General features: G+C 43.2%; 1 protein-coding gene across 1 annotated transcript in view; it reads right to left on the reverse strand.

Annotated features, from left to right (window-relative positions):
• LOC118375628 (uncharacterized) overlaps nucleotides 1-13,356 on the reverse strand; it is a 60,215-nt gene that overhangs the window by 20,477 nt on the left and 26,382 nt on the right. Inside the window, 9 exon segments of the mRNA XM_052514087.1 lie at nucleotides 1,959-2,072; nucleotides 2,194-2,369; nucleotides 5,054-5,304; nucleotides 5,670-5,757; nucleotides 8,810-9,028; nucleotides 9,350-9,425; nucleotides 9,514-9,556; nucleotides 9,859-9,963; nucleotides 10,217-10,498. Of these exon segments, the coding sequence (XP_052370047.1) occupies nucleotides 1,959-2,072; nucleotides 2,194-2,369; nucleotides 5,054-5,304; nucleotides 5,670-5,757; nucleotides 8,810-9,028; nucleotides 9,350-9,425; nucleotides 9,514-9,556; nucleotides 9,859-9,963; nucleotides 10,217-10,498 (1,354 nt within the window).

Here is a 13,356-nt window from a genome sequence, read left to right on the forward strand (position 1 = left end):
CAATGTATCTGGCAAGCAGATAGCAAATTAAGTTAGTACGAGACTACCACACAATTCTCTGATCTGCAGAGCTAGACGTTCAGTTCCAAGCACAGGAACGACAGTCTCCTGGACACAATGATTGTCCATCATCAAGCACGAACCAAAGAACTGAAGGCTCTCTTTAACAAGCAACACAACACGAACCAAAGAACTGAAGGCTCTCTTTAACAAGCAACACAACACGGACCAAAGAACTGAAGGCTCTCTTTAACAAGCAACACAACACGGACCAAAGAACTGAAGGCTCTCTTTAACAAGCAACACAACACGGACCAAAGAACTGAAGGCTCTCTTTAACAAGCAACACAACACGGACCAAAGAACTGAAGGCTCTCTTTAACAAGCAACACAACACGGACCAAAGAACTGAAGGCTCTCTTTAACAAGCAACACAACACGGACCAAAGAACTGAAGGCTCTCTTTAACAAGCAACACAACACGGACCAAAGAACTGAAGGCTCTCTTTAACAAGCAACACAGCAACACAACACAACACGGACCAAAGAACTGAAGGCTCTCTTTAACAAGCAACACAACACGGACCAAAGAACTGAAGGCTCTCTTTAACAAGCAACACAACACGGACCAAAGAACTGAAGGCTCTCTTTGAAGGCTCTCTTTAACAAGCAACACAACACGGACCAAAGAACTGAAGGCTCTCTTTAACAAGCAAACAACACGGACAAAGAACTGAAGGCTCTCTTTAACAAGCAACACAACACGGACCAAAACTGAAGGCTCTCTTTAACAAGCAACACAACACGGACCAAAACTGAACTGAAGGCTCTCTTTAACAAGCAACACAACACGGACCAAAGAACTGAAGGCTCTCTTTAACAAGCAACACAACACGGACCAAAGAACTGAAGGCTCTCTTTAACAAGCAACACAACACGGACCAAAGAACTGAAGGCTCTCTTTAACAAGCAACTTTAACTGAAGCTCTCTTTAACAAGCAACACAACACGGACCAAAGAACTGAAGGCTCTCTTTAACAAGCAACACAACACGGACCAAAGAACTGAAGGCTCTCTTTAACAAGCAACACAACACGGACCAAAGAACTGAAGGCTCTCTTTTTGAAGGCTCTCTTTAACAAGCAACACAACACGGACCAAAGAACTGAAGGCTCTCTTTGCAACACAACACGGACCAAAGAACTGAAGGCTCTCTTTAACAAGCAACACAACACGGACCACTGAGGTTGCTCTATGTAAGCAACACAACACGTAAGCAACACAACACGGACCAAAGTACTGAAGGCTCTCTTTAACAAGCAACACAACACGGACCAAAGTACTGAAGGCTCTCTTTAACAAGCAACACAACACGGACCAAAGAACTGAAGGCTCTCTTTAACAAGCAACACAACACGGACCAAAGAACTGAAGGCTCTCTTTAACAAGCAACACAACACGGACCAAAGAACTGAAGGCTCTCTTTAACAAGCAACACAACACTGACCAAAGAACTGAAGGCTCTCTTTAACAAGCAACACAACACGGACCAAAGAACTGAAGGCTCTCTTTAACAAGCAACACAACACGGACCAAAGAACTGAAGGCTCTCTTTAACAAGCAACACAACACGGACCAAAGACTCAAGAGCTCTGAAGCTGCTGTTAGTCAGTCATAAGCTGTTAGAAGTGAATGGAGAATCAATGTAACTGTGATTGATTGGCAGGTCATTCTGAGCTGCCCTTGGTGAGACACCAGCGTTGACCCAAGCTGGCCTGAGATTAGGCCTCAGCATAAGGGTTGGAACTAATGAGATGAGAGGACTGACAGAGCGCAGGGTTAGATCAAGCTGACTCAAAGCTACAGTATGTAGTTCTCTAGCAAGGCTGAACTGAGGTTGCTCTATGTAAGCGGAGTCAAAGCTTCAATGATGGTCCACATGGTTCCTGATTGGCTACCTGGTGAAAAGAAAGTCTGGGGTTGGTCAGATCCCAGCATGAAGAACCAATCGTCATCCTCGGTCTTGTTTGGACTAGCAGAGAGCTGCGAGGCTTGGAGATCATCATCTCCAGCTACAAGAATGGGACAAGTTGGTGAGAGACTGATCCTGAAGTCGTGCGCGCTGGCATGAACACACACATTCCCACACACAAAAAAGCACATACTGTAATACACGCATACACACACCCACACCTTCGTCGATGGTGCGGGACAGCCTCTTGCTGGCGGACCGGGTGAAGCGCGGGGCGGGCCGGGCGATCATGGAACTGGCCTGGCGGGTCTGGGCCTGGGTACGACCACTGTACCTGAACTTTGACCCCAGCGCCAGGAACCGGGAGCGGGACGACGGGGGCTCCACGGACGACACCCTGGGGGAGGAGAATCACGCAGTCACTCACAGTTTCTAGACATGCTTATTATAATGATTTGGTTTCATAGTTCATAATAGCTTGGCCAGTGATGTGATGAATCAATAAATCACATCACTGGGCCAGCCGAACTCCAGCTTTAGTAAAAGCTTAGTCATGTTCCTCCAATGGCATACGGCCAGGTGATTTAGACCAACCTCATGTTACCTGAACCATCTTAATCCAGAGCTCCTCCTGTATGACGGACTTGTCACGTACAGTGCTGTGAAAAGGGTTTTGCCCTTTTCCTAATTCTAGACTTTGTATATTTTAATACTGAATGTTATCATATCTTCAAACAAAACATAATATTAGATAAAGGTAACCTGAGTGAACAAATAACACAACAATTACATACTTATTTCATTTATTTCATGAACAAAGTTATGCAACACCCAATGTCTCTGTGTAAAAGTAATCGCCCCCTTACACTCAATAAATGGTTCTTCCACCTTTAGCTGCAATGACTCCAACCAAACGCTTCCTATAGTTGTTGATCAGTCTCACGTCTCTGTGCAGGAATCCCCTCCCCCAAACCATCACACTACCGCCACCATGCTTGACCGTTGGCATAAGGTTCTTACTGTGGAATGCAGTGTTTGGTTTTCGCCAGGCATAATGAGACTTTGACTCATCTGTCCATAAAACGTTCTTCCAAGAGTCTTGATGATCATCCAGGTGCTTCTTGGCAAACTTGAGTCATCTTTTTGGACAAGATGGGTCCCATGATGGTGGTGGTAGTGGTGGTAGTGTGATGGTTTGGGGTCAGGATGGTGGTGGTAGTGTGATGGTTTGGGGTCAGGATGGTGGTGGTAGTGTGATGGTTTGGGGTCAGGATGGTGGTGGTAGTGTGATGGTTTGTGGTCAGGATGGTGGTGGTGGTAGTGTGATGATTTGGTGCTTTACTGCCTCAGGACCTGGACAACTTGCCTTAATAGAAGGAACCATGAATTCTGCTCTGTATCAGATAATTCTACAGGAGAATGTCAGGCCATTCGTCTGTGAGCTGAAGCGTAGCTGAGTCATGCAGCAAGACAATGATCCAAAACACACATTCAAGTCTACATGAAAATGGTTAAAAAGCAACAAATTTGAAGTTTTGTAATGGCCTAGTCAAAGCCCAGACCTAATCCAAATGGAGATGTTCTGGAAGGACTTGAAATAAGCAGTTCATGCTTTGAAAACCCACAAATGTTGCTAAGCTAAAGCAGTTCTACATGGAAGAGTGGATCAAAATTCCTCCACAGTGAGAGATGTGGTTGAAGATCTGATAACATTCAGTATCAAAAATATACACAAATAGAGAAAATCCGTAAGGGGGCAAATAATTTTCACAGCACTGTAGCAGAGTTAAACTACCAGCGGTGCTAATAGAGTTACTCTCAGAAAGGTTATGCTGCAGGGGCCAATTAGAATGCACAAGGGATTGGTAACCTGAGAATAGCCCCCTGTTGTCGGGCAGTAATGGGGGCAGATGACAGAATTAAATAGAACACATTTATTGTATCTCTATGGAGCAGATGATCCAGGAAGTGGAGTAGGTAGAAGTTGCCCGCCCGTAACCGCTGATATGGGATCAGATATTGTTTTAACGTCCTAATGGTTAAGGTCAGGATTGGGGAGTAGGATAATCTGATCCTAGATCTATGGTTAAGGGTAACTTGTTAGTTGGAAGCAGGGTGAGTAGTGGTGTAGCGGAGGTTAAATGCACGTTGGCTCGACTGAACATTTTAGAAGAAGAGAAACGTTTGCATTTATAAGCCAATTTCCTGAAATTCTACAAATTTCTCCATGGAGCGAAGAGACATTTTTGCAATTGTAAGGCGAACTTCCTGCAATCCTACACATTTTGCCATGCAGCTAAAACGGTTGCAGTTTTAAAGCAAATTTCCTGGGATTCTACATATTCTGCAATGGGAACAGAGAGATTATTTTGCCATTTAAAAGCAAATTTCCTGGGATTCTACAATGGGAACAGAGAGATTATTTTGCCGTTTAAAAGCAAATTTCCTGCAATCCTATGCATTTTGCCATGGCTAATGCTGTGTTCTTTCCCTCAAACATAACGAAATCTCTACTGTTAAATGAATTGTTTAGGGATTTGTCAATTCTCCCTGACTATCTGGTTTTTGTTTAGCTGATTGTTAGTTCTCAAAGATAATATTATCAGACCATTATAGGCAAAGCCCTGTCTAACCCAGGGGAGGGGGGTCTACTAAGCTATATGGAATTGTTTTAAGAAGATCATACCAAGGATCATTTAGCTATTTGATTTTTAATTTTAAGACCCTTGAAGTATACATCTTTTTATTATTATGAATGAATTATTTGATGAAAATGTGTATTTGGCCTTACTGCTATTAGCACATACAACACATAGAATAACAGATACATGGAGCAACAGATAATCCCCCCCAGAACATCTAAAGGAAGTTTGTTCTAACGTGTCTGTCCTATATCTGAGAGATAGAAGATAGATCAGGAAACATGTATTTAACCCCTAAACAGTCTCAATATATAGTTCCATTCATTTTTTCAACTTAAAGTATAAGGAAATGATTTTACTCACCGTGAACAGCGATCACGGTTTACCCCACCAGCTATTTATTCACCACTGTATCACTGAGGGACAGTGAGTTTCTCACCTGAAGAAGGTATGGTGTTCCACTGAGGCCTTCCACAGCTTCTTGGAGGCCTTGTAGTTGGGCAGCTTGAAGCCGATTGTGCTCTCATACTGTTCTTGTTCAGAGGGACGGATCTTGATGAAGAAGCTGCTTCGCTTGTAGGAGATCTTGAGGACTTTGGGCCAGGGGAAACGATTGATCCTCAGCTTGTCCTTATATACCATGAGACCACCAGAACACACCCCTAGAGTGATGTCCACACCCTCAAGATCCTGTGAGCATGTAGAAAAAGTACATTCGGTAAAGATGATCAATATGTTCTATATACCCTCATCATATACACTATAGGCATTTTTCCGTCACTGTTATTCCTGCATTTACCTCAACATGCCACTAGGAGGCAGCCTCTGCTACACTTTCAGCAGCACAGATTAATCTCTTGTTTGATGATGACAGCGATTTTGTAATTAAAAATCTATGGCTGCTAGAGTTGCCTAACCTTGTTATTCCCAAATCATGTACTTCGATTTGATAGTTTTCTACTTTTTCTGACCGCTCTTAAAAATATATATAAAAAATGTTCCTTCTATAGATAGAAGTGTTCCAGTCCTAGATTCCAGAACATTCTAAAGTGTACCTTGGCTTGGTGCAGATCCACTCCATACATAGACAGCTTCTTGGCATTCTCCAGAAACAACATGTCTGCCTGGGCTGGACTCATGGATCTGGAGACAAACACAGAGATGGGTACAGCAGGTAGCCTAGTGGTTAGAGCGTTGGACCAGGAATTGAAAGGTTGCTGGATTGAATCCCTGAGCTGACAAGGTAAAAATCTGTTGTTCTGCACATGAACAAGGCAGTTAACCCACTGTTCCCCAGTAGGCCGTCATTGTAAATAAGAATTTGTTCTTAACTGACTTGCCTAGTTAAATAAAGGTTACATAGAAGAAGAGGTAATATAAACAGGTCTGGTGTAGAGCATGGTGCTTGCAACGCCAGGGTTGTGGGTTCGATTCCCACACAGGGGACAATTACAATAATGTTTGCACTCACAACTACTGTAAGTCTCTCTGGATAAGAGCGTCTCCTAAATGACTCAAAAGTAAACATGTAAGGATGCAAGTTATCAGCTATATAATTACATGTTCATGGTGTGTGTCATCTGTACATACAGTGCACGTGTACAGCAAGGCTTGCCATGTGTAAAACTAGCATATACACAGAGTCTGCTGCTCTTTCCTCCTAAAACCCCACATCTGACCTGTATGTGACCTTCTGCCGCTCCATTCTTTATCAGAGCTCAAGTATTTAGTCTGGTCTTTTCTACATTACTCCAGTATATAGTCAGTCCTCCCTAGTCTTTTCTTCATTACTCCAGTATATAGACTGGTCCTCCCTGGTCTTTTCTACATTACTCCAGTATATAGTCTGGTCCTCCCTGGTCTTTTCTACATTACTCCAGTATATAGTCTGGTCTTTTCTTCATTAATCCAGTATATAGTCTGGTCTTTTCTACATTACTCCAGTATATAGTCTGGTCCTCCCTGGTCTTTCTACATTACTCCAGTATAGTCAATTCTCCCTGGTCTTAAGGTATACTACTCCAGTATATAGTCGGGTCCTCCCTGGTCTTTCTACATTACTCCAGTATAGAGTCAGTCCTCCCTGGTCTTTTGCACATTACTCCAGTATAGAGTCAGTCCTCCCTGTTTTTTGTACATTACTCCAGTATATAGTCAGTCCTCCTTGGTCTTTTGTACATTACTCCAGTATATATTCCAGTCCTCCCTGGTCTTTTCCACATTACTCCAGTATATAGTCTGGTCCTCCCTGGTCTTTTCTACATTACTCCAGTATAGAGTCTGGTCTTGCCTGGTCTTTCTTCATTACTCCAGTATATAGTCTGGTCCTCCCTGGTATTTCTACATTACTCCAGGATAGAGTCTGGTCCTCCCTGGTCTTTTCTACATTACTCCAGGATAGAGTCTGGTCCTCCCTGGTCTTTTCTACATTACTGCAGTATATAGTCCGGTCTTTTCTACATTACTCCAGTATATAGTCCGGTCCTCCCTGGTCTTTTCTACATTACTCCAGGATAGAGTCTGGTCCTCCCTGGTCTTTTGTACATTACTCCAGTATATAGTCTGGTCCTCCTTGGTCTTTTCTACATTACTGCAGTATATAGTCCGGTCTTTTCTACATTACTCCAGTATATAGTCCGGTCCTCCCTGGTCTTTTCTACATTACTCCAGGATAGAGTCTGGTCCTCCCTGGTCTTTTGTACATTACTCCAGTATATAGTCTGGTCCTCCTTGGTCTTTTCTACATTACTGCAGTATATAGTCCGGTCTTTTCTACATTACTCCAGTATATAGTCTGGTCCTCCCTGGTCTTTTCTACATTACTCCAGTATAGAGTCTGGTCCTGCCTGGTCTTTCTTCATTACTCCAATATATAGTCTGGTCCTCCCTGGTATTTCTACATTACTCCAGTATAGTTCGGTCCTCCCTGGTCTTTTCCACATTACTCCAGTATATAGTCAGTCCTCCCTGGTCTTTTCTACATTACTCCAGTATATAGTCTGGTCCTCCCTGGTCTTTTCTACATTACTCCAGGATAGAGTCTGGTCCTCCCTGGTCTTTTGTACATTACTCCAGTATATAGTCTGGTCCTCCCTGGTCTTTTCTACATTACTCCAGTATATAGTCTGGTCCTCCCTGGTCTCTTTTCTACATTACTCCAGTATAGTCAATTCTCCCTGGTCTTTTGTATACTACTCCAGTATATAGTCGGGTCCTCCCTGGTCTTTCTACATTACTCCAGTATAGAGTCAGTCCTCCCTGGTCTTTTGCACATTACTCCAGTATATAGTCAGTCCTCCCTGGTCTTTTCTACATTACTCCAGGATAGAGTCTGGTCCTCCCTGGTCTTTTCTACATTACTCCAGGATAGAGTCTGGTCCTCCCTGGTCTTTTCCACATTACTCCAGTATAGAGTCAGTCCTCCCTGGTCTTTTGCACATTACTCCAGTATAGAGTCAGTTCTCCCTGGTCTTTTCTACATTACTCCAGTATATAGTCAGTCCTCCCTGGTCTTTTCTACATGATAGTTCCAGTATATAGTCAGTCCTCCCTGGTCTTTTCTACATTACTCCAGGATAGAGTCTGGTCCTCCCTGGTCTTTTGTACATTACTCCAGTATATATTCCGGTCCTCCCTGGTCTTCTCTACATTACTCCAGGATAGAGTCTGGTCCTCCCTGGTCTTTTGTACATTACTCCAGTATATATTCCGGTCCTCCCTGGTCTTCTCTACATTACTCCAGGATAGAGTCTGGTCCTCCCTGGTCTTTTCTACATTACTCCAGTATATAGTCAATTCTCCCTGGTCTTTTGTATACTACTCCAGTATATAGTCTGGTCCTCCCTGGTCTTTTCTACATTACTCCAGTATAGAGTCTGGTCCTGCCTGGTCTTTCTTCATTACTCCAATATATAGTCTGGTCCTCCCTGGTATTTCTACATTACTCCAGTATAGTTCGGTCCTCCCTGGTCTTTTCCACATTACTCCAGTATAGAGTCTGGTCCTCCCTGGTCTTTTCTACATTACTCCAGTATATATTTCTGTCCTCCCTGGTCTTTTCTACATGATAGTTCCAGTATAGAGTCTGGTCCTCCCTGGTCTTTTCTACATGATAGTTCCAGTATAGAGTCTGGTCCTCCCTGGTCTTTTGTACATCATAGTTCCAGTATATAGTCAGTCCTACCCTGGTTCTTACCTGTATGTGCGGTGCAACTCCATGACCTTGTCCTCCAGCTCTTTGCCCTGTCCCGGGGCCAGCCTCAGCTCCTTGGTGTAGTGAGAGCCGTGGACCTCTGGATCATACTCCCCCAGCTCAGACTGGGCCGTGTAGGAGCCTAGCATGGCCAGAGTTACAAAGGAGCATGGCAGCAGGCCACTCAGGATGTCTTTACGCAGCTGTAGACAAAGGTAGTACCTGCGAGAGGGAGGGAGAGAGAGGGAGGGGTAGATGGAGAGAGAGAGAAAGGGGGGGTGGAGGGTGGAGGAAGAGAGAGGGGGGGTGGAAGGAGAGAGAAAGGGGGTGGGTGAGGACAGAGGGGTGGAGAGAGCAGGAGCAAGAGAGCAGAGGGGGGGGGGGTGAATAGAGAGGAGGGGTGAAGGGTGAGAGGAAAGAGAGAGAGAGAGAGAGAGAGAGAGAGAGAGAGAGAGAGAGAGAGGGAGGAGAGGAATGGGAGTTAACCACTGACACCCTGAAATTGAGTTAACGGCAGATATTTAGATGTGTGTGTAGATTAACCTGGTGAGGTCTTCTGTGAGCTGAGCTGGATCAGGAGGGTAGAACTTCACGTTGAAAGTGAACTCGTATGTATAATCTGGAGATGAAAATACAGTGTGAGTACTGTTGGTCATTTGAGTTAGAAACATGTATTTACTGTAGGTCATCGTATTGACATCACCCACCTGCCACCTGTTTCCGGATCTCTTTGGAGGCGTCCAGCCATGTCTGTAAATGACAGCGGGAGAACAGACTCAATGAACGCCATCGTACTGTAAGAAAGTCATTTTGCCCTATGTGGTGAAACTGCACCTTCCATCCTATAGGTACTGTTTCTCTAATGGGCAAGAACATGCAGTCAAACTACACGCAAAACAACACACTCACTGAACATATCTTTCTCTCCCAAAGGAAATCTCCACAGATGAGATGCCATCTACCCTCCTTTCACTTGGAAGGTTAAGATTACTGTTCACCACTTCACCCTAGATTAGCACCCCATTCTTTAAACCAGGCAAAGTTTACTGTACCCTGGAAGTGGGGGTATCCCAGACGGCCAGGCCACAGTAGTCTCTCTCCAGCAGGTTGAGGTGGTCACACACCTTCACAAACAGATCCGAGCCCGTCGCATGTTTCTACACAGGGAGACAGAGAGGAGATCAATCACACAAACATTCAGTAAGAAAGAAATATTACTGGTTGTACGCATAACCAATCACAAATAAGCATTCAGTAAGGAATAAATATTACTGGTTGTACTCATAACCAATCACAACTATGCATTCAAAAAGATTAAGTCAGAAACAGAGTTGATGGGCAATTATTTGAAGTGTAGAAAAGACTAGAACAAGGCTGAAAAGACAACGGTGTATTTGAGAAGTGTCTTACACCGAGCTCACACTCAAACAGAGTGTCGTCCAGGAGGGTGACTTTACACTGCATGATCCGCGGACGCTTGGAGGGTTTGGCCTCCTCTGCTAAAGCCATCTTGTCTTCTCCATTAGTGTTCTCCCCTTCCCCTCCGTTCGCCTCTCCCTCCTCCTCCTCCTCCATCTGCTCGGCTGGCTCTTCCTCTGTTTCTTCTTTCTTCTCTTTCTCCTCTACTCCCGCCTCCTTCTCTTCCCCCTCCTTCTCTACCTCGGCGTTCACCTTCTGCTCCGCCTGTGCTGGCTAGGGGGTCACAGAAAGGTCATATGACAGACATGTTGTCAGGATGTTTCATTTCTAATTAAAGACAGTTACATTTATGTAATAGACAGAGTGACTCAAAATATAATGCAGTCATTATCCTCAGGAAATAAGGACAAGTGACTTTCAGTGTAGCTGTTAGAGAGAAGAGCATGGCACGCACTGTAGTCCTTCTTCTGTGTTATAACAAACAACTTTCATACCGCCATGCTCTTCTGTCTTCCAACTACACTACACGCACTGTAGTCCTTCTTCTGTGTTATAACAAACAACTTTCATACCGCCATGCTCTTCTGTCTTCCAACTACACTACACGCACTGTAGTCCTTCTTCTGTGTTATAACAAACAACTTTCATACCGCCATGCTCTTCTGTCTTCCAACTACACTACACGCACTGTAGTCCTTCTTCTGTGTTATAACAAACAACTTTCATACCGCCATGCTCTTCTGTCTTCCAACTACACTACACGCACTGTAGTCCTTCTTCTGTGTTATAACAAACAACTTTCATACCGCCATGCTCTTCTCTCTTCCAACTACACTACACGCACTGTAGTCCTTCTTCTGTGTTATAATAAACAACTTTCATACCGCCATGCTCTTCTGTCTTCCAACTACACTACACGCACTGTAGTCCTTCTTCTGTGTTATAACAAACAACTTTCATACCGCCATGCTCTTCTCTCTTCCAACTACACTACACGCACTGTAGTCCTTCTTCTGTGTTATAACAAACAACTTTCATACCGCCATGCTCTTCTGTCTTCCAACTACACTACACGCACTGTAGTCCTTCTTCTGTGTTATAACAAACAACTTTCATACCGCCATGCTCTTCTGTCTTCCAACTACACTACACGCACTGTAGTCCTTCTTCTGTGTTATAACAAACAACTTTCATACCGCCATGCTCTTCTGTCTTCCAACTACACTACACGCACTGTAGTCCTTCTGTGTTATAACAAACAACTTTCATACCGCCATGCTCTTCTGTCTTCCAACTACACTACACGCACTGTAGTCCTTCTTCTGTGTTATAATAAACAACTTTCATACCGCCATGCTCTTCTGTCTTCCAACTACACTACACGCACTGTAGTCCTTCTTCTGTGTTATAACAAACAACTTTCATACCGCCATGCTCTTCTGTCTTCCAACTACACTACACGCACTGTAGTCCTTCTTCTGTGTTATAACAAACAACTTTCATACCGCCATGCTCTTCTCTTTCCAACTACACTACACGCACTGTAGTCCTTCTTCTGTGTTATAACAAACAACTTTCATACCGCCATGCTCTTCTCTTTCCAACTACACTACACGCACTGTAGTCCTTCTTCTGTGTTATAACAAACAACTTTCATACCGCCATGCTCTTCTGTCTTCCAACTACACTACACGCACTGTAGTCCTTCTTCTGTGTTATAACAAACAACTTTCATACCGCCATGCTCTTCTCTTTCCAACTACACTACACGCACTGTAGTCCTTCTGTGTTATAACAAACAACTTTCATACCGCCATGCTCTTCTCTTTCCAACTACACGTCAACTCGTCCTTGATTATAGTGCTGAGAATTGTTTTTGTTTTTTAAGTCGGGTTCGGTTTCGGTTCGATTATTTAAAAAATAATCTCAGTTTTTGATTTCGGTTTCTATAAAACATTTTTTTACAATAAATGCAGCATGCATTATGTGGGTTAAAAGGTTGTAACAACACAGAATCAAACCATTAATAAAAGTCCCATGATGGTAATGACTGACCTTTGCTTATCACTTATTAACCATTTCTTCACAGTCATTTACTTTAATAAAATATTTGGTTTATTTGATGACTTTATTACTTCATTCCAAGTCATCATCTCGTCTGTACAGAGCTGCTGCCTATGCTGTCTGACAAAATCACTCATTTAGTAGTTATTTAAAGTAAATAAGGCATACTTTTATGCTTAATACCAACAATCAATCACTTAGATGATGTATTTTCAGGTAGAGATACCTCACAAAGCAACTGCTCTCTTGTTCTCTCATCTCTGCTCCACACAGACAGAGAACAGACAACCAATGGATTGTTCATTGTAGTTAATTACCACATTTCTGCTGTAAACTGTCCAATTTTGGTCTGTTGGAAACTTCAACTCCCTACTACATCATCACACAAACTGAGCATCAAGTTGTTGTTTTTTTCACTCAGCACTACTAGATTAGTAGTACTAGACTACTATGTAACAGCAATGTTACTTCAGTTATTAAATAATTACTTGAAGCGGTACTTTTCCTAACACAGACTAGATCTAGGCAGCTCTAGACCTGCACAGAGCAGCCTAGTCAGTTCTACTGAGTCAGCAGCCCAGTCAAGCACCAAACTAGTTGATGTTCTGTCCTGTACCTCTCTCTCCTGCTACGCTGAGTGTCTTCAGTGTAGCTATTCTCTGAATGCTATGTTGTTGATCAGACTCTGGGTAACATGTTCCTTCAGTTTCTGTGCTTGATGTTCACTTCACTTATTTTTACTCCAGTCTCTCACTTGAGACTCATTGGCCTACATCTTCAGTCTGCTGCAATGCAGCCCCTCAATGTGCAAAATAATAACAGCATTGTAAAAAAAATATATTAAAAAATGGGAAGGCAACTCATTGACACGTTTAATAATATGCTGAAGAAAAATATAAAACTCAGCAATTTCAGTTACAGTTCATATAAGTAAAAAAGTCAATTCAGCAAATAAAGTCAATTCAGCATGGCAACAGCACACTCTCTCAAAATGTGAGACATCTGTGGCTTTGTAGCCTTTTATTGTCCCTAGCACAAGGTGCACCTATGTAATGATCATGCTCTTT

Source organism: Oncorhynchus keta, unplaced genomic scaffold (assembly GCF_023373465.1).
Source record: "Oncorhynchus keta strain PuntledgeMale-10-30-2019 unplaced genomic scaffold, Oket_V2 Un_scaffold_1526_pilon_pilon, whole genome shotgun sequence".
Classification (NCBI taxonomy): Eukaryota; Metazoa; Chordata; class Actinopteri; order Salmoniformes; family Salmonidae; genus Oncorhynchus; species Oncorhynchus keta.